Raw genomic sequence first — 20,022 nt, forward strand, 5'->3', positions numbered from 1 at the left:
TTGGCATAGACAACGCTTAAACTTGTGACCTCTAGATGACAGGGAACACATTTTTTTGCTTCTGCCCAAGAAACTGTCACAAATTTCTACAGTTTTATTGCAATGCCCTGCCAGAAATGTAAAAAATAGTTTTACAAACGTTGGGAAAAGCCAATGCAAAAATCAATCATTAGTCTAGGTTGTGAGATCCCTGTGGGACTGCATCTTTATACTTGTGGGAATAATAGCTCTAAGTATTTCTGTGCTTTACTCCTCTATAACTGCTGATAATACTAAATCCTCTGCATATTTATAAGTATCTCTGATATGAGGACTAAGTGAGTCCAATAGTCGCTGTGACCTTATTAAAAGAAATACTCCAACATGCTTTACATGATTTGTTAGTTGTAATATCTATCTACCCCATGTGACATACACAGATCAGCCATAACATTAAAACCACCTCCTTGTTTCTACACTCACTGTCCATTTTATCAGCTCCACTTACCATATAGAAGCACTTTGTAGTTCTACAATTACTGACTGTGGTCCATCTGTTTCTCTGCATGCTTTGTTAGCCCCCTTTCATGCTGTTCTTCAATGGTCAGGACCACCACAGAGCAGGTATTATTTAGGTGGTGGATCATTCTCAGAACTGCAGTGACACTGACATGGTGGTGGTGTGTTAGTGTGTGTTGTGCTGGTATGAGTGGATCAGACACAGCAGCGCTGCTGGAGTTTTAAATACCATGTCCACTCACTGTCCACTCTATTAGACCTACCTAGTTAGTCCACCTTGTAGATGTAAAGTCAGAGACAATCGCTTATCTTTTGCTGCTGATGAGTTGGTCATCTTTGAGATCTTCATCAGCTGCACACAGGGCACTCTTGGCTGGATATATTTTTGGTTGGTGGACTATTCTTAGTCCAGCAGTGACAGTGAGGTGTTTAAAAACTCCAGCAGCGCTGCTGTGTCTGATCCACTCATACCAGCACAACACACACTAACACACCACCACCATGTCAGTGTAACTGCAGTGCTGTGAATGATCCAACACCCAAATAATACCTGCTCTGTAGTGGTCCTGACCAATGAAGAACAGCATGAAAGGGGGCTAACAAAGCATACAGAGAAACAGATGGACTACAGTCAGTAGTTGTAGAACTACAAAGTGCTTCTGTATGGTAAGTGGAGCTGATAACAGACAGTGAGAAGGTGGTTTTAATGTTATGTCTGATCGGTGTATTAACACAAACACACAGTACCATAAGATTTAAACATGTTTACCGATACTGACAGGGGTGCAAAGCTCCTAGTCTTGTAGGGCAGGGTTCAGGCACATATATATATATATATATCCATATAAGTCTAATCTCAAAGCTCTAGTTATCAGCTGATACTGATCAGATACTGAAACCGGAGCGATTCTGTTCTAAGCGCGTAACATTCACCAGTCAGCTATTTAAAAACTAGCATTTTATGACAACTGTATAAAACTACTCATTAATTTGCTTTAATATATGTTTATATTTTTATTGACTGCCCAAAGACCCTCAATTTGGTTTTGTGTACACTGTTTTTATGATGATTTGAATTTTAATACAGGAAAACATGTTAAAACTGCTTTGTGGAAACTGCACACACACTGTTGTTTGCTAGGTAGCGTTTAGGTTGAAAACACTGCAACGTTCATTTAACCTGCCGATCATCACCACCTAGTGGACACAGTCATACTATTTCCCATTCGATTCATGGTTTTGCTCATATGAGGAAAGTGGACATTGGGAGTTCTGGCAGTAGGACCGTACAGACCCAGGTTCCGGGCGGCTATGGACTTGCGGGGTGCTTTGACGCAGGGGAAAGGGGAAAAAATCTGCTGCGGTTTAGTGATTATCTCAGGAATGGAGGCTACAGAGGAACTCTGCTTTAAAGAGCTTTCTGCACTTTCTGAGCTAGACGAGTCAGAACTCGTGTGACTGGTGGAACATGCTGTTGCTGGGACAAACTGCTGTGGCTTTGACTGTGACTGTGAAACATCCTGGAGTTCTGGCTGTGGTAGTGGTGTAGGTATTTCTGGATCATTTAGTACAGAAGAAGGTGCTTGCTCAGGTGGTTCTAGCTCTAAAGTGGACAGTTGCTTTTCAATATTGTTTACTTCTGTGCAGCTCTCATCTTGAGCTCTCAATTGGATCTCCAGGTCTTCTTGTTCTACAGTCCCCTGCACTGGCTTCTCCACTATGTCCTGATCTTCACTCTCAGTTTTCTTTTCCTCGTCCTGCATTTTCTTTTCCTTAGTTGTCTCTTCTTCCCCCTCTCTGTTGATTTTGTCCCCAGAGCTGCCAGTTGTATCCTCCAGCTCCAAAGAGTCATCGAAGCCCAGCTGGGCTCGAGCCCGCGCCAGGTTTCGGCGATGAGCACGAACATGATCACGCCACGGAGACTGATTGATCGTACAAGTCCTGTAATTAAGGTTGGGGGTAGACTGGGATTGAGGAAGTGGGCCAGGGGAACCCTTAAGCCCCTGGAGCATACTATTTCTGCATGTATGCTGAGCAACTCCAGGTTTCTTTCCCAGGAAAAGATGATTGACTACAGGGGAAGTATGGACTTGGGAGGCAAAGATGCCAGTAGCTGGACATCTGCCTAGAATAAAGAAAATAGAGAGTGATGAGAAACAGTGTTAGTAAACATGAAATACTATTTAAGCAGACAGAAAAAAAAAAAAGAATTAAATGCAGCCACACCAGCTAAATCAACAAAGGGTAAATTCATTTTAATAAATCAAGTTAAAAAAAAATGAATAAAAGTGATTGGATTTGATTTGACTTTGTACAGCTGCTACAATTTTTAGATAAGAAAAAGTACCCAGTGAAAGCAGAAAATGGGCAATATGGCAAAATACACTGCCTGGCCAAAAAAAGGTCACACACTCTAATATTTCGTTGGACCGCCTTTAGCTTTGATTACGGCACGCATTCACTGTGGCATCGTTTCCACAAGCTTCTGCAATGTCACAACATTTATTTCTGTCCAGAGTTGCATTCATTTTTCCCCAAGATCTTGTATTGATGATGGGAGATTTGGACCACTGCGCAAAGTCTTCTCCAGCACATCCCAAAGATTCTCAATAGGGTTCAGGTCTGGACTCTGTGGTGGCCAATCCATGTGTGAAAATGATGTCTCATGCTCCCTGAACCACTCTTTCACAATTTGAGCCCGATGAATCCTGGCATTGTCATCTTGGAATATGCCCGTGCCATCAGGGAAGAAAAAATCCATTGATGGAATAACCTGGTCGTTCAGTATATTCCGGTAGTCAGCTGACCTCATTCTTTAGGCACATAACGTTGCTGAACCTAGACCTGACCAACTGCAGCAACCCCGGATTATAGCACTGCCCCCACAGGCTTGTACGGTAGGCACTAGGCATGATGGGTGCATCACTTCAGCCGCCTCTCTTCTTACCCTGAAGCGCCCATCACTCTGGAACAGGGTAAATCTGGATTCATCAGACCACATGACCTTCTTCCATTGCTCCAGAGTCCAATCTTTATGCTCCCTAGCAAATTGAAGCTGTTTTGCCGATTAGCCTCACTGACAAGTGGTTTTCTTAAGGCTACACAGCTGTTTAGTCCCAATCCCTTGAGTTCCCTTCGCATTGTGCGTGTGGAAATGCTCTTACTTTCACTATTAAACATATCCCTGAGTTCTACTGTAGTTTTTCTACCATTTGATTTCACCAAACGTTTAAGTGATCGCCGATCACGAGCATTCAAGATTTTTTTCCGACCACATTCCTTCCTCAAAGATGATGTTTCCCCACTGTCTTTCCACTTTTTAATAATGCACTGGACAGTTCTTAACCCAATTTTAGTAGTTTCAGCTTCTCCTTTGACCCTTCTGAAACAGATTAACATCTTTTCCACGACCACAGGATGTGTCTTTCGACATGGTTGCTTAACAAATGAGAAGCTACTCACTGCATCAGTTAGGGTTAAATAACTTGTTGCCAGCTGAAACATAAATCACCCATGCAGTAATTATCCAGTGGGAGGCTCTTACCTATTTGCTTAGTTAAATTCAGGTGGTGACCCTTTTTTTGGCCAGGCAGTGTATCATGCCCCAATAACTGAAGGTATTTACTGGTAACTAATATTTAGTATAATTTTTTTAATTTTCCATCAACAGCTTTATCCTGGTCAGGTTGTGACAAACCCAGTTCCCAATGGAAACAATAAGCGCAAGGCAGGAATTCCATGAACATTTTGCCAATCCATCAAAGGACTCCGGCTACCCCCCTACCTCAGATATAGCCAATCATGTCTTTGTCGACACCCGTCCAGCCTTAGAACCACTGAGATTTAAATCTGGGTCTCAGTGGTGGTTGTAAAGCTTAATGAACTGCTGTGCCACTGCTATGCTAAGTGCCCATAAAACGTATTCCATATTTAAAGAATGTATATACATATTAAGAATACACATAGGTAACTTAATGCATGTCCTAGGATTCCCAGCAAATGTTCTGCTTCTGATACTAAATGATTGGACAACATTAAAAAAATGTGTGGGTGATGGGTGATGTCGTCTACAGCCAAAAAAGACCTACATCACAATGGGTTTAAAGGCTGTTGTGCACGGAAGAAAATCCCACTACAACATGCAACCTGAAGGTCAAACTAAGTTTGCAGGTGATCAATAACAGGAGCAGAGGCTTCTTTTTAGTCTCTAAACACATGACAATGCCAAACTTGCTTGTTTTGCTTGACTGTGGTCAGTGTCAACCATGTACCAGCAGCCTTCAGTACCAGGAAAGACCATTTGTTCGTGGTTTTTGAATTGAAAATGTTCATAAATTTTTAATCAGTATCAGCTGACGGTTTGGGTTTTCAACCTGACCTTGGCAAGAGACCACAGTTCCATGCAGTTTTTAATGAATCCCTATTTTTAATGAAACTTGCCCTATTTTTATAGGCACAAGAAGACAAAGCTATAGCAAATCCTATTCACAACAAGAAATTAGTAGGCCATGTCACAGTTACATGAAATTATAAAACTTTATAAAGTACACTAGAAAAAGTATTCACCAAATGCAGTGGGGTTTTTTTGGGGTTTTTTTTTTTTCAGAGAAACTGTAAACTGTAGAAGAGTTTACCATTTAAATAACGTCTTAGGTTAAAAGTGAAAAAGGCAGCTGTTAGTTAAAACAAGGGTAACAAGGGTTTTTTTATTTGGTCAGTGAAAATAGATATTTACCTTATTGAAATATTCCCAGCATAATCATTATTAAATAGGGTTAGGTGATAAAAGAATAAATGAAAGTGCCCGCATTAAAGCCACCTCTGATTAACCATCACCCCAGCACCATATTCTAAACTATTAGAGCAGAACCCTGAGAGGCAGTACCAGTGTCAGGGCTTGTGTGTTTACTGTTCTGATGAGGTGCAACAGGCTCAGCTTCCACGGGCGGTCCTGAAGAGAAAATATAACAACTTGCCTATGATAGAACTCACACACATTTTAATCCCTTTTCAGCTGTGGATGGAGATACTTGAATACATTTCATTGCATAGATTCACAAAAAAGGTCAGGCCGTAGCCTAGTGGTTAAGGTGTTGGACTAGTAATCATAAGTTCACTGGTTCAAGCCCCACCACTGCCAGGTTGCTGTTGCTGGGCCCTGGAGCAAGGCCCTTAACCCTCAATTGCTTAGAATGTATACTGTAACTGTAATGTAAGTCACTTTGGATAAAGACATCTGCTAAATGTCGTGAGTGTAAATGTCAGGATCTACGGAACCAAGGGCCTATTGAATCTGAGACACCAATAAAGACACATATGTAATTATGAACAAAATACTAACACTATTAAAATAAACAATTAATTAAAATAATGGCAGCATGGTGGCTCGGTGTGTAGCACTCTCGCCTCACAGCAAGGTCCTGGGTTCGATCCCCAGGTGGTGAGGTCCAGGTCCTTTCTGTGCGGAGTTTGCATGTTCTCCCTGTGTCTGCATGGGTTTTCTCCAGGAGCTCCGGTTTCCTCCAACAGTTCAAAAACATGCAGTCAGGTTAATTTGAGACACTGAATTGCCCTATAGGTGAATGGGTGTGTGTATGTGTGTCTGCCCTGCGATGGACTGGCGGCTCCAGCACCCCCTGTGACCCTAATTGGATAAGCGGTTAAGAAACTGAGTAAGTGAGTAATTAAAATAATAACACTATAAGGTTAAACTAGTAAACTGTTTGGCTAATACACGGACCAATATATTAATATATAACGGTCCTATAATAACTGCCAAAAATCTGTGAATCCAATTGTAGTTAATAAACTGGTAAAGCAATCAACTATACACAACATGCCTAGACAACTAATGGCAATAATATTAGTTGAGTTAGCTATAAAGGATATGTTTAACCTGGTTATATATAAAAAAAAAAATACACAAATGGGTGTTAAACCACTTCCAGTATTTTAAACACAGTGTATTTCCATATATGTTTAAATGTTAAATGAGATTTGCCTTGCAGGATGGGGGGGCGCTGTCCCATTATCCTTTTAATTTATATAACTATAAAAAAAATATGTTAAAATACTGAAATAAATACTGAATATAAATTGTGGTTTTGGTAATCTAGTAATTCTCTTATACCTTTATTTTACTTACAAATGTAGATAAAGTTAATGTTTTGACTGACCAACTTGATTGTATTTTATAAATATACACTTTCTGCATTAGACCAAATGACTTACAATTATGACCAAATACAGTTCAAGCAAGTGCCTTTCTCAGGGGCCCAACAGTGGCAACAAGGTGGTGATCACCAGTCCAGTACCTTATTCTATCACTGTCTCTGTGCTTATGTTGCTAGATGAGATGATGCTTCAGCAATGTTGTTGCATTAGCTACCTGTCTGGATGTAGAGCAGGTTGGCTTGTTGCTGCTGACGTCTCTTGGTGCGGTAGTACTGCTGGGTAAGCGCTCTCACGTCTGTACTCATGCGCTCCAGCATCATGCTGTTTATGGTGGTCTGATGCTCGGCTCGACCTGCCCCCACTGCCCCGGGGCTCAGTTCGGCTATGCTGCTACAGGGAGAACTCTGCTCCCCTCGTTGTTCTGCAAGGACAATATAGAAAAGAGGAGATTGTCAGATTAAATTGATACAAAAAAGCCATATCATCAAAAGGCCTGTGAAATATTACATAATTTTGTAATTTCAATGTTTTCAGACAATAGTAACAAAGACGGCTGCAAATAATCAACTGGTTACACAGTGCTACAGTTCTAAAAACTGTTTTTTGTTTTTTTTACTATATTAATGTAATCAAACCATTGTGCCTTAAAAGTACGACCTGTTTTTACATTTGCTACTGTTTGAACAGAACTTTCGCAATTCACATTTCAAATACAGTGGTACCTTGAAACTCGAAGCTAATTGGTTCTGGGACTGGCTATGAGTTTAAAAGACAAGTTTCAAGGTATTTTACCCATAATGATGTATGGGAAAGCTGTTAATGCATTCCATGGTCCTGTGGAACTGCATATATTTTGGGGTAATGTAAAATAATGGGGTTGTTTTTGACACTTGTACACTGAAAACAACACAAATATAAAAAAAAAACCTGAAATACAATTGAAAACAGTTAAAAGTTAATATAAAAATACAATAAAACCTGCACTTTACCTTTACTTCTTTGTGGTTTTCTTATGCGTCCTAATCGTGGATGCATGATCTTGGAATACTGTATTCCGTTCAGTAAAGGCGCATATTTACATACATATTTCTCCCCAAAGTGCGTTGAGTTTCAAATATTTCGAGTTTAGGGTACGTTGAGTTACACTGTAATTCTGCAATGTTGCCCAGCTCTCCATAATTGGAGTTTGGGGTTAGAGACCCATCTGGTAAAAATCTACTATAAGAAGACTGCAAAGGAATATATCTAATGTGAGTGAATGAGCTTCGGCCCTCTCCTGCCAATTTGGTTTTATCTTAAAATTAAAATTAAGGTAGTCATCACTACAGTAATGACTAAAGAACTAAACAGCCATGATCTAGTGCTGTACAATGTGATTTAAGACACTGCACACATTTTCAAACTGTGCATATACACTACTGGTTAAGAAAAGGAACTTGACCTTTTAAGTGCTTTTGGTATCTTTGAATTTCAGGAGCCAGGAGGCCACCTAGTGGTCCCAAACATCCCAGAGCAGTGACGATCGAATCCTCATCATCCATGTCACCATCATCATCACTCTCCCATCCATGCAGGCCTTGACTACAAATGGAAAATTAATTACTTTTAAGTTTGTATTACAGTATGTTTAAGTTCATTTCATTTTCATCAACAGTTTTTATCCTGGTCAGGGTCAAGGCATGCCCGGTTCCACCCAGAAACACCTTATTAGATTTTGTATTAAAATTAAAATTTTGGCTTAATATAAAGAACACAAAAGTCTACTTGAATCAATTATTATCTGCAAAAGATCCAGCAGCTCTTAATGACTCCCTGATCAGACCATCGAATAATGTAAGAAGCTTTGGTGTTGTCCTGGATAGCCAGCTGACCTTCTCTTCTCATGTAGCCAACATGACAAGATCACGCCGGTTCCTCCTCTACAACATCAAGAAGATTCGTCCATTTCTCTCTATGGAAGCCATTCAGATTCTTGTCCAGTCACTTGTAATCTCACGGCTGGACTATTGCAACTCCCTCCTGGCAGGTCGTCCTATGTTTACTATTAAACCCTTGCAACTCATTCAAAATGCAGCTGCTCGTCTGGTTTTTAACTAACCTAAAACCTGCCACATCACCCCACTGCTGCGTTCTCTTCACTGGCTTCCTGTGGCTGCACGCATTCAGTTTAAATCACTGATGCTCGCCTACAAAGCCAAAAATGGACCAGCCCCAAGCTACCTTCGAGGTCTAATCAAACCCTGCTATGTACCACGCAACCTCCGAGCCACTAGTCTTGCTCAACTTGATCCTCCACCCAGAACTCAGGGAAGACAAGCATCAAGGCTCTTCTCTGTACTTGCACCCAAGTGGTGGAACGAACTTCCATTGTCTGTCCGAACATTTGAGTCTCTCGCTGTCTTCAAAAGACGATTAAAAATCCACCTATTTACTAAGCACTTAAGCTGACATGTACTTACTTACTAATGCTCTTTTTCATTTCTTGTGCAAAAAAAAAGAAAAAACCCTTTGGTTCTAACAGGGTTTTAGCATATTTATATTCTTGAACTGTTGTCTACTTAAACTAGAGTAAGTTAATGTTCACTATGGAAGCACTTCTGTAAGTTGATCTGGATAAGAGCGTCTGCTAAATGCCGAATATGTAAATGTAAATGTAAATAACTTGCTGATAAGACTCGTCCACAGTGGCATAATATACGTGGCATAATCTAACAGGCTTTCTCATTTTTCCTACCTGCCATTGGCCTTAACTGGAGCTGGGAAAGGAGTGATATTATACGTGTACTTTTCTCTCAGCTCAGCCAGCTGGGGGAAGGGGAAAGTGGCCATGGAGTAGACTGTCTGCAAGAGAATACACAAAACACACACACTTTAGAACCTGGAGCATGTTTGCCATGGCAGAATCTATGCACTGCTTCTTAATGGCTACCGTAATCCTACAATTTTTTATTATAATAAAATAAAACTATTAATCAATTGTTATAAGCCATCCAATATGACTGCATTCTTTACAGACAGTTTCCTACTTTGTCAATACAAGTTTACAAGGTCAACAACAAAGAAGGCATTTGTTTGTTTGTTTATTAGGATTTTAACGTCATGTTTTACACTTTTTGGTTACATTCACGACAGGAACGGTAGTTACTCATTACACAAGGTTCATCAGTTCACAAGGTTATATCGAACACAGTCTTGCACAATGTAGTTTCTCCAATTCACCTCACTTGCATGTCTTTGGACTGTGGGAGGAAACCGGAGCTCCAGAGGAAACGCACACAGACACAGGGAGAACTCCACACAGAAAGGACCCGGACCGCCCCACCTGGGGATCAAACCCAGGACATTCTTGCTGTGAGGCAACAGTGCTACCCACTTAGCCACCGTGCCACCCCAAAGAAGGCATTTAATGAGTTAATGCTGTGTAATCACTTATTAATCATTTCAATAACGCAACATTAGGCCATCCATAATAAAAGACACTGCATCCGTTAACTGCAACTGTTTTCCCTAGGGGTGGGTTTATAAAATCGATTTTTCGATTCAAATCGATCTTTATTTGAACGATCCGATATCGATTCATATAAACGCGAGATCGATCTTTTAAATGAGCCCCTTTTTACGGTGTACACGGAAATCTGTTACCTTCTTTAATTTCGCGTGACCAGCCGCTGTTTTTTCGTGCAACGAGATCTGACCTGCACATCAGTTCAGCATGGCAGAAGCTCAAGTTATGCCTGGTTCACACTACATGATTTCTGCCCTGATTTTCGGCGACTGGTCTGCGCTAGATTTGCCGGCTCGGGAGCAAATCGGCTCTTAATCAATGTGAAACAGCGAGGGGAAACACACGGGAGAGGTTGTAAACAAGTGGAGCAGGAGCGTAATATAGTTATCGTTCTCTACAAAACAAAATATTTATTAACCTCCAACTTCAGAACAATCCCTGTTGGTCGTGTTGCCAAATCCATTCAGATTCCTTTATTTTTTTCTCTTTGATATTACGCTGCTCATCAGCGCACAAACTTTGATCGCTCGCTACTTGTTGGAGTGTATTTTAGGACGTGGTTTCATTAAACCCCTCGTCACTTCTCACGTGTGTTTTTGTGACAAAACGTAGTTTGGGAGACCAGACAGACTCCTGAGATTCCTCCTGGTGATAGATGGTGTAGATGTGAAACCCCCCCATCACCCATCAGTCGTGCAGTGTGAACTGTACAGCGACCCGGCAAATCAGAAAGTTGTGTAGTGTGAACTTGGCATAAGCTGTGCAACAGCCAGGTGTATGTTTACATTACACATACACTGTTGTAGCGTGTCAGACATATAAAATAATAATAAAAAAAAAAAAAATTTATGTTACTGTTTTTTGTTGTGGATTACTTATTTATGTAAAAACAAATATTTTTAATAATGAGTGTTCTTTGTACAATTATCACACTCGTTCTCTGTACATCTGTACATATTTAAACAAAACCTGTTAATGTAACTCAAATATGCCTAAATGTGTTGAATCGAAATTGAATCGAAGATCGAATCGAATCGGGACCTTGTGAATCGGAATCGAATCGATCCAGGAAATTAGTGGCGATACCCAGCCCTAGTTTTCCCTGTGTTTAGGGAATGCCACAGTGTACCAGACTTGGCACAGTTTTTACAACAAACGCCCTTCCTTTTAACCAAAAATTACAACGAAATAATGGTTCATGAAAAAGATTCAAGGTTTGTATTTGCTACTAATCAAAAGATCACTAGTTCAAGTCCTATAACTGCAATGCTGCCACTGTTGGACCTTTGAGTCAGGTTTCCTATTGCTTGTATTAAAAGTTTGTTAAATGGTGAAAATGTAAATATTTTGGGCAACCATAGCTCAGAGGTTAGGGTACAGGACAAGTTCCACTATTACAATGTTGCCAATGTTGTGCCCCCTGGGCAAGACCCTTACCGGTCAATTCCTTGCATGGTATTTGGTCATAACTGTAAGTCGCTTTAGATAAAAGCTTCTGTTTAATTCCATAAATGTAAATGTAAATTGGAGCGTTACCTGCAAGAGCTCATTGGAGTCGATCAAGTTGTCCTCCAGCATCTCCTGCGTCAGACAGCCCATAGTGCTGTAAAATTCATCTGCAGTCTGGCACTCTTCAATCCTCCTAAAAGAGAGAAAATGACATTCATGGGACTGTCACATTTTACCATGGCTTTAAGAACACAACCATGACACATATGGACAAAAGAATGTGGACACCTGACCATGATCCTAAAAAACATCCCATTCCAAAACTCTAGGCAATTGTTTAAACATTCTTAAAGCTTTAATAGCCTACACTCTTCTGGAAAGTCGTTCCACAAGATGTTGGTAGAATGTGGGAATGTGTGCCCATATTGTCAAAAGATGTTTACTAAATCAATGTTATAATTCATTCAAAAAATGTTTCATGGGGTTGAGGTCAGGGTTTGGTGAGTTTCTCCACAACAAACTGGTCAAATAGATGGAGCTTGCATAGTGCGCACAAGCAGGAAATGATCTTTCCAAAACTCTTGCCACAAAGTTGAAAGTATGTAGTTTATTTTATAGTCAATCACATTATTATGACCACTTCCTACTTTCAACAGAGGCAGCGCATAGCTCATGAAGAAAGTCATGTTTCGTGAGCTGGCTTGGTGGGTATATAAGGTGTACGATAGGCTGTCTGCACATATATCCCTCGTTGCTGTCATCACAATGCTGGCAAGTCAATGCGACATGTCACACGGCTAGAATTGTCAGACATTGGTTGGAAAAGCATGACCAAGACTTTCAAGTACTATCCTGGCCCCACTAATTCCCCAGACTTGAACTCAATTGAGCATCTGTGGGACCACCTTGATCGTTGTGTTCGCTCTATGGATTCTCCACCACACACCCTCCAGCAGCTGTGGGATGCACTGCAGTCAGCATGGCTCCAGATACCTGTGACAACCTACCAGGTCCTTATTGAGTCACTCCCAGCCCAATTAGCTGCTGTCCATGCTGCACACAGCGGTTACTCTGGATATAAGCTGGTGGTTACAATAATGTGACTCGACTGTGTATAAGTGATATTATACACCGGTGTGGTTAAAATAATCAATATAATAAATATTAGGAGGGGTGTCCAAAAATGTTGGCCATAAAGTTTATACTAAGCATTAGCACATCTTTATATTATATAATTTTTACATAAAACAAATGACAATTTGATGTTCCTCAATGTACATTACATTAGATATGTGTAGGAAATGAATTCCTCTGGATAACTCACTCTGCCAATTTAGCCCAAATAGCCAAGGCTACACGTAGCAGCATTTCGGAGCCCTCAAAGAAGACTGAGTCCCAGATCTTGAGCACAGTATGGTGGGGCAGGCAGGTGGCAAACATGGTGAGAAACCACTGCATGGTAAATACATTGGTGAGCGGAGGCTCGTAGCTCCCTGTAAGAATATAAAAGTGACTGTTATCCAAAAGTAAAGACAGATAACTATTTGTTACACCATTAAGGTATTCATGCTGCTTTATCAAACCATTCAGGTCTCACTTACCTCCTCCTGCCCGGTTTGCCACTTTCTGTAAGTGGTGGAGGTGCTGAGAGAGCTCAGGAAGTTGAAGCCTGAGCAGATCTCTAAACACAGCCATATCCACAGACAGAGCCCGCAGGTTGTTAGCAAAGTAGCTGTCCGGAAGCACCTTATCAATCAGATAAATCATCACCTGAAAGATCACATAGTAAAAAGCATTACGATCATCTCATGTCAGGGAATTAAGCTGAGAGGTAAAGTATAGGGGTGACAGACATTTACACAAACCTTTAAGGCATCACCCTCGTTGCCCTCTGTGACCTCCAGGATGAGGGCAGCCAGCACATTGAAGCCTTGGCAGTAACCGACAGTTTTGTTCCAGCGGGCATACGCCAGCAAGACCCGCTTCAGTACCACCCGGTCTGGCTCTGCTTCCTGACCACAGTAAGAACTGCAGCCAGTCCTGTGCAAGTCCTGGAAGAAATTATGAAGAAATTACAACAAAGATTTTACACAATTTCTGGTAGCCAAGAAGTTTTGAGGGCTAGCACACGCCTCCTCCATCACATGTAAAACTGCCAAATACATTACAACAACCACTGGCTGATTCATCTAGAGGACTATGCTTTTTCATCCATATTCCTTCAACACACATGCTAACACTTCTACCAGAATCGAGGAGTCTCAGTTGCACCGGCGAAGAGAATACACTCCAGACGACCTTTCCTTCCTTAGACATGACCAAATGTGTCTTTTGAGTGCCCAGACAGGCCAGTGGCACCACAGAGACGCAAACCAGAGACTTAAACCTGAGACTAGAGAGTGGTGCTGGGTTATCCTTGTAAGCACCACAAGTAGTTTAATATATTTATTTATTTTTATTTATGCATTTTCCCCCATTTTCTCTAAATTTATTTTTAGTATTTAGTTAATTTGTCTTCCGCTGCTGGGGGATCCCTAAATGCAGTCAAGGTGGGTATACTGCAGCTCACGCCTCCCCCGACCCGTGCGCAGCTCCTAGCAGAACCCTGTTTCACCCATGTACTCTGCACAGGTGCCTCTCTATCCTCTAATCAGAGTCCTTACACAGCGTTTGAAGACACATAGTCTGGTCATCCCGCCCTAGCAGAAACGTGTCTGCTGCAGGCACTGCCTATTATGCCTGCTAGATGGAGCCCAGCCGACCGGTGGCTAGCGGAATATCCAAAAGCACCCAAAAGCAGTTTTAATGGGGTTACTTTTCAGTCCTTATTTGAAAAATGTATAGACATTAAGCCATGTGTTTCCTGTTACCCTGTTTGATTAATGTTTAGATCCATTACATCTTTGTAAAATCTTGATGAGATCACATTACATTACTGATTTTATTCTGAGATGAGGTGGACTATAGCTTACACATTATTCATGACAAAACAGTGATTCAGTGGCACAGTTCACACATTCATATGTGCACTTCATATTTTTTCTCCAACTAATAAAAAAAACATTGTGACCTTTTAGTGCAGCAATTTACTTTTATATTATTTAAATACAATTTGTTCCAATAATTTTTTAATTCTTTCAAAAACCCTTTTTTTAAAAGTACCTCTTCCCCCAGGAACCATGAATAATACCAGTCTATAAGTAAGTTTATCATAAAATGCCAGAAGCTGTGCATGCTGCCTGTAAAATATAATAAAGTTGATTAAATCTACATTTGTCTGAAATTATTTGTTATTTGTGTATTAGAAGTATTTAAAATAAATACTTTATCATAAAACACTGCTTATTCTGAAACTTGATCCAGTATATCGCTTTACTTATTTTTTTTTTTTTTATTGATACTTTCTTACTCTTAAGATTATTTGAATGACACTTAGGTAAAAGTATTTTGCTGTAAAATTGTTGACTTCTCTATCCAACTCTGTATGCAACTATGTAAATTAAAAAACATAGGAAAATAATTTTCTAATCCTATAGACACCATGACAGACTTTCTTTATCAGAAATTATGATGATTTACTGATGCTTTGCTTACAAAAGTGAGAGCATAGCCACCACCTTTATTCCACTACGCACTTAGAGCTGACGTGTGCAGAGCAAACATCCTGCTGTGCCACTTGACATTCAAGTCGACTGATTCCACTTTACACCATTACATATCTCAGCAGGGCAGATCTACTCACTGCATTTAGCTGCATGTACCTGAGCTCTATTTTAGCCTGTAATCATCATCTCATATTACTGCAGTCTGAAAATCATTTTTAAAATGCTTGTGCTTTTTCTACTAAGAAACATATTTTCTATTGTATTTGATATTAGATGTAATTTCAAACAGGTAAATTAATGTGTATAATCAGCCTATTTCAGGGCTGAAATAAGGATTATAAAAGAGCAGTATAATTCAATACAAATCTCATCCTTAAATATAATTTGAAAATCCTTAAACTATAAATGATTTTGTTTTGCTTGACAGTAATAAGCTGATTGTATTTTATAAAAGAAATATCTTACAGTATGTTGTCACAAATAGCATCACTGGTGTTATTAGGTAATGGTTTGTGCTTTATATTATTTTAGCAATAATATTATTTGCATTTAAAATATCCATAATTGGCTTGTCCTATTAGTCCATTAGACTGCCAAAATGTTGGTTAAAGGACAATGACTGGCCCAGAATTTATCCTACTAATGTCATGTTTCTTCAGTCAAACAGGTTATAGTGTATTATATTTGAAATACAGAACTGATGCTTAAATCATTTACTTCTACACTCACTCACTCTCTGTCTTAACCGCTTATCCAATCAGGGTCACGGGGGGGTGCTGGAGCCTATCCCAGCTTTTCAATGGGCGCAAGGCGCACAGTAATATCCTGGATGGGGTGCCAGTCCATCGCAGGGCAATTCAGTGTCTCCAATTAACCTGACTGCATGTTTTTGGACTGTGGGAGGAAACCGGTGCTCCCGGAGGAAGCCCACACAGACACGGGGAGAACATGCAAACTCTGCACAGAAAGGACCCGGACCACACGCCTGGGGATCAAACTCAGGACCTTTTTGCTGTGAGGCGACAGTGCTACCCACTTAGCCACCGTGCCGCCCATGGTTTACTTAGTTCAGCGGAATTATACAGTGGTCAGCAGTAATAAAGTTGCAAAGAAAATCTGTTGTATATGTACATTACCCTCGTAAAAATTTTTTTTTCATTTATATTTTAAGGAACTACCCAACTATCTTCAACAGAAAGACAGAAGGTTTTAACACACATGGAGGAAACAGGAGTAACACCAGTGATTAAAAAATATATATAAAGAAATTCATAGCTTTATGTCATCATTTTAACATGGTTATGAAAAAAAGCAGTAAATAGTGATACATTATTACAGTAAACATACTGATTACCTTTACTATCTGAATTCCTAGAGAGTCATCATCTGGATTGCTGCGCTCATTAAAAGCAAATCTCATGGTCTTCTCCCAGTCTATGGAGATGCTATGAAGGTACTGATCAGCTAAGGTTAACCAAACCTAACACCAAACAAACCAAAGAGAGATTACACTTAAATTGCTCTTTAGATTATACTTGGATGTTACTAAACACACACACACACACACACAACATAAGAGTGTTTCATTTAATATTATACAGTGCACTTTGTAAGTAACTGAACAATGACAAAAAGTGTGTTTACATGTGTCGATTTATAATGCTTTATAAATTCCTTTCCAACAGGTTTCTTATGACCAGTTTTACCCATTTTTCCTAAACCAATTTAAGTAAACAACAGTCCATGGATACAATAAATAAGAAGCTATAATTAGGTTAGAAAGTGCATGTTAGTTCTCAGCTTAAGTGCTAAGTACAGAGGTTCTTTGATTGTATTTTGAAAATGGTGAGAGACTCAGATTTTCAAACAGACAGGTATACAGTGGTATAATGTATTTAGTCAGCCACTGATTGTGCAAGTTCTCCTACTTAAAAATATGAGAGAGGTCTGTAATTTTCATCATAGGTACACTTCAACTATGAGAGACAAAATGAGAAAAAAAATCCAGGAAATCACGTTGTAGGATTTTTAAAGAATTTATTTGTAAATTATGGTGGAAAATAAGTCTTTGCTCAATAACAAAAGTTCAACTTAATACTTTGTAACATAACCTTTGTTGGCAATGACAGAGGTCAAACGTTTCCTGTAAGTCTTCACCAGGTTTGCACACACTGTAGCTGGTATTTTGGCCCATTCCTCCATGCAGATCTCCTCTAGAGCAGTGATGTTTTGGGGCTGTCGCTGGGCAACACGGACTTTCAACTCCCTCCACAAATTTTCTATGGGGTTGAGGTCTGGAGACTGGCTAGGCCACTCCAGGACCTTGAAATGCTTTTTACGGAGCCACTCCTTCGTTGCCCGAGTGGTGTGTTTAAGATCATTGTCATGCTGGAAGACCCAGCCACGTTCCATCTTCAATGCTCTCACTGATGGAAGGAGGTTTTGGCTTAAAATCTCACGATACATGGCCCCGTTCATTCTTCCCTTAACACGGATCAGCGTCGTCCTGTCCCCTTTGCATAAAAACAGCCCCAAAGCATGATGTTTCCACCCCCATGCTTCACAGTAGGTATGGTGTTCTTGGGATGCAACTCAGCATTCTTCTTCCTCCAAACACGACGAGTTGAGTTTTTACCAAAAAGTTCCATTTTGGTTTCATCTGACCACATGATATTCTCCTAATCCTCTTCTGGATCATCCATATGCTCTCTGGCAAACTTCAGACGGGCCTGGACATGTACTGGCTTAAGCAGGGGGACACGCCTGGAACTGCAGGATTTGAGTCCCTCTCGGCGTAGTGTGTTACTGATGGTAGCCTTTGTTACTTTGGTCCCAGCTCTCTGCAGGTCATTCATCAGGTCCCTCCGTGTAGTTCTGGGATTTTTGCTCACCGTTATCATGATCATTTTGACCCCACGGGATGAGATCTTGCGTGGTGCCCCAGATCGAGGGAGATTATCAATGGTCTTGGTATGTCTTCCATTTTCTTACAATTGCTCCCACAGTTGATTTATTCACACCAACCTGCTTGCCTATTGTAGATTCACTCTTCCCAGCCTGGTGCAGGTCTACAATTTTCTTCCTGGTGTCCTTCGACAGCTCTTTGGTCTTGGCCATGGTTGAGTTTGGAGTCTGACTGTTTGAGGCTGTGGACAGGTGTCTTTTATACAGATAACGAGGTCAAACAGGTGCCATTAATACAGGTAATGAGTGGAGGACAGAAGAAGTTACCGGTCTGTGAGAGCCAGAAATCTTGCTTGTTTGTGGGTGACCAAATAAAATCCTAAAATAAAATTCATACAATGTGATTTCCTGGATTTTTTTTCTCATTTTGTCTCTCATAGTTGAAGTGTACCTATGATGAAAATTACAGACCTCTCTCATCTTTCTAAGTAGGAGAACTTTCACAATCAGTGGCTGACGAAATACTTTTTGGCCCCACTGTATATCCTTTGAATATGTGACTACTTTGAACATGTGCTTGGTTAATTTCATATCCATTGTTATGTTCACATTCCTTAGTCTTACGATTCTGAACCCTACGAACTACTTACAAACTGAACTGTACATACAAAAAAGCAGATGTAAACATACCCTCTTCCTCCACTCTTTTGGGATGCCAGTTGGGAGTCTGGCCACTGCCTTGAGGGCATCATACCACTATAGAGCACACATTAAAGAACAGTTTTTAATTACAAAGAAAAAGAAAACTTTGTATGTGTAATGTGTATAATAAAGATATTAAGAAGCAAGGGTGGCAAACGCATGTGATATTAGATCACCTACCTGTTGAAAGCCATTTTTGCCAAGAGATGGTTCAAGAGTAAACTTCAACCTAGTATCCACCCCTGTTGAGAAAAAGTGAACCAAGAGTCATTTTCAAAGTGAATTAATAAGCCTAACAAGTTAGGTTACAGAAGGTATACCTTTTGATCAAAAAGGTAAAGCCTCATCAATGAAGGAAAAACAAATCTTACTACAAAATTGTTAGTTTTACACAAGTTGTTGTATTAGAAAAAAATATTACAATTGTTTCTAAATGCATCTAAGAGCTAAGGCCCTGAGATTGGCTTGGGGAAATTTAGGTGGGCCCACCAATACTCCAGTTCCAGTTCTCTCTATTTGTTAATGATTGCTCTCACTGTGGTTTATTGGAGTCTCAGAGCCTTGGCAATGGCTTTGAAAGCCTTTCGAGGCTGGTAAATCTCAATTCAGATTTCAATGTGGTATCATGCTATGCTGTTTAGACCTCTGCTGTTTACACTCACTGTCCATTTTATCAGCTCCACTTACCATATAGAAGCACTTTGTAGTTCACTGTTAGCCCGGACTTTATATCTAATCAAACATTTTTAGTACAACTTACATAAATTATTTAGGTTTTTTTGCTCTACTAAAAAATGCAGAGCACAATGTACTCATTTGAGTACACATTTAAATGTGCTAAAAGATTTAAGTTTACTAAACAAAAAAAAAATACTTTTCTATTAGATTAACTTAAAAAAGTTAAGTTAAGGTAATTAAACAGAAAAACGCCCACCATTTACATGTAAGTCCGCCTTTTTTCAGCTCGCTGTTGGTGAATCAGGCAAAAATGATTTTCTTGTGTTCAGGTAGCCATTTGTTTTAACTTTTGTAACCTGTTGTTGCAAATTACTTTTTACTTTTCATTTAAGGCTTTTTGCAAAAGTAAACTTGTCTTTTGTGAAGTGGAACCTTTGTTAAACTAAATGGACAAACATTTTCTTACTCATTATGCTATTTTTGAGTAGCATGTACACCAGTCTGATG

At 40.0% G+C, this 20,022-nt stretch overlaps 1 protein-coding gene across 1 annotated transcript in view; it reads right to left on the bottom strand.

Moving 5' to 3' along the window:
- Positions 1–1,523: 1,523 nt before the first annotated feature.
- The window catches only part of tbc1d30 (TBC1 domain family, member 30), a 33,540-nt gene continuing 15,041 nt past the window's right edge, over positions 1,524–20,022 (bottom strand). Inside the window, exons 3-14 of the mRNA XM_063006529.1 lie at positions 19,018–19,079; positions 18,826–18,891; positions 16,586–16,711; positions 13,492–13,677; positions 13,228–13,396; positions 12,951–13,119; positions 11,714–11,819; positions 9,407–9,513; positions 8,114–8,253; positions 6,887–7,093; positions 5,384–5,449; positions 1,524–2,623 (exon numbers count right to left, since the gene is read on the bottom strand). Of these exons, the coding sequence (XP_062862599.1) occupies positions 1,689–2,623; positions 5,384–5,449; positions 6,887–7,093; positions 8,114–8,253; positions 9,407–9,513; positions 11,714–11,819; positions 12,951–13,119; positions 13,228–13,396; positions 13,492–13,677; positions 16,586–16,711; positions 18,826–18,891; positions 19,018–19,079 (2,339 nt within the window). The 3' untranslated portion in view covers positions 1,524–1,688. The remainder of the gene's footprint in view (positions 2,624–5,383; positions 5,450–6,886; positions 7,094–8,113; positions 8,254–9,406; positions 9,514–11,713; positions 11,820–12,950; positions 13,120–13,227; positions 13,397–13,491; positions 13,678–16,585; positions 16,712–18,825; positions 18,892–19,017; positions 19,080–20,022) is intronic.

The sequence above is a fragment of the Trichomycterus rosablanca genome, chromosome 1, assembly GCF_030014385.1.
Source record: "Trichomycterus rosablanca isolate fTriRos1 chromosome 1, fTriRos1.hap1, whole genome shotgun sequence".
NCBI lineage: Eukaryota > Metazoa > Chordata > Actinopteri > Siluriformes > Trichomycteridae > Trichomycterus > Trichomycterus rosablanca.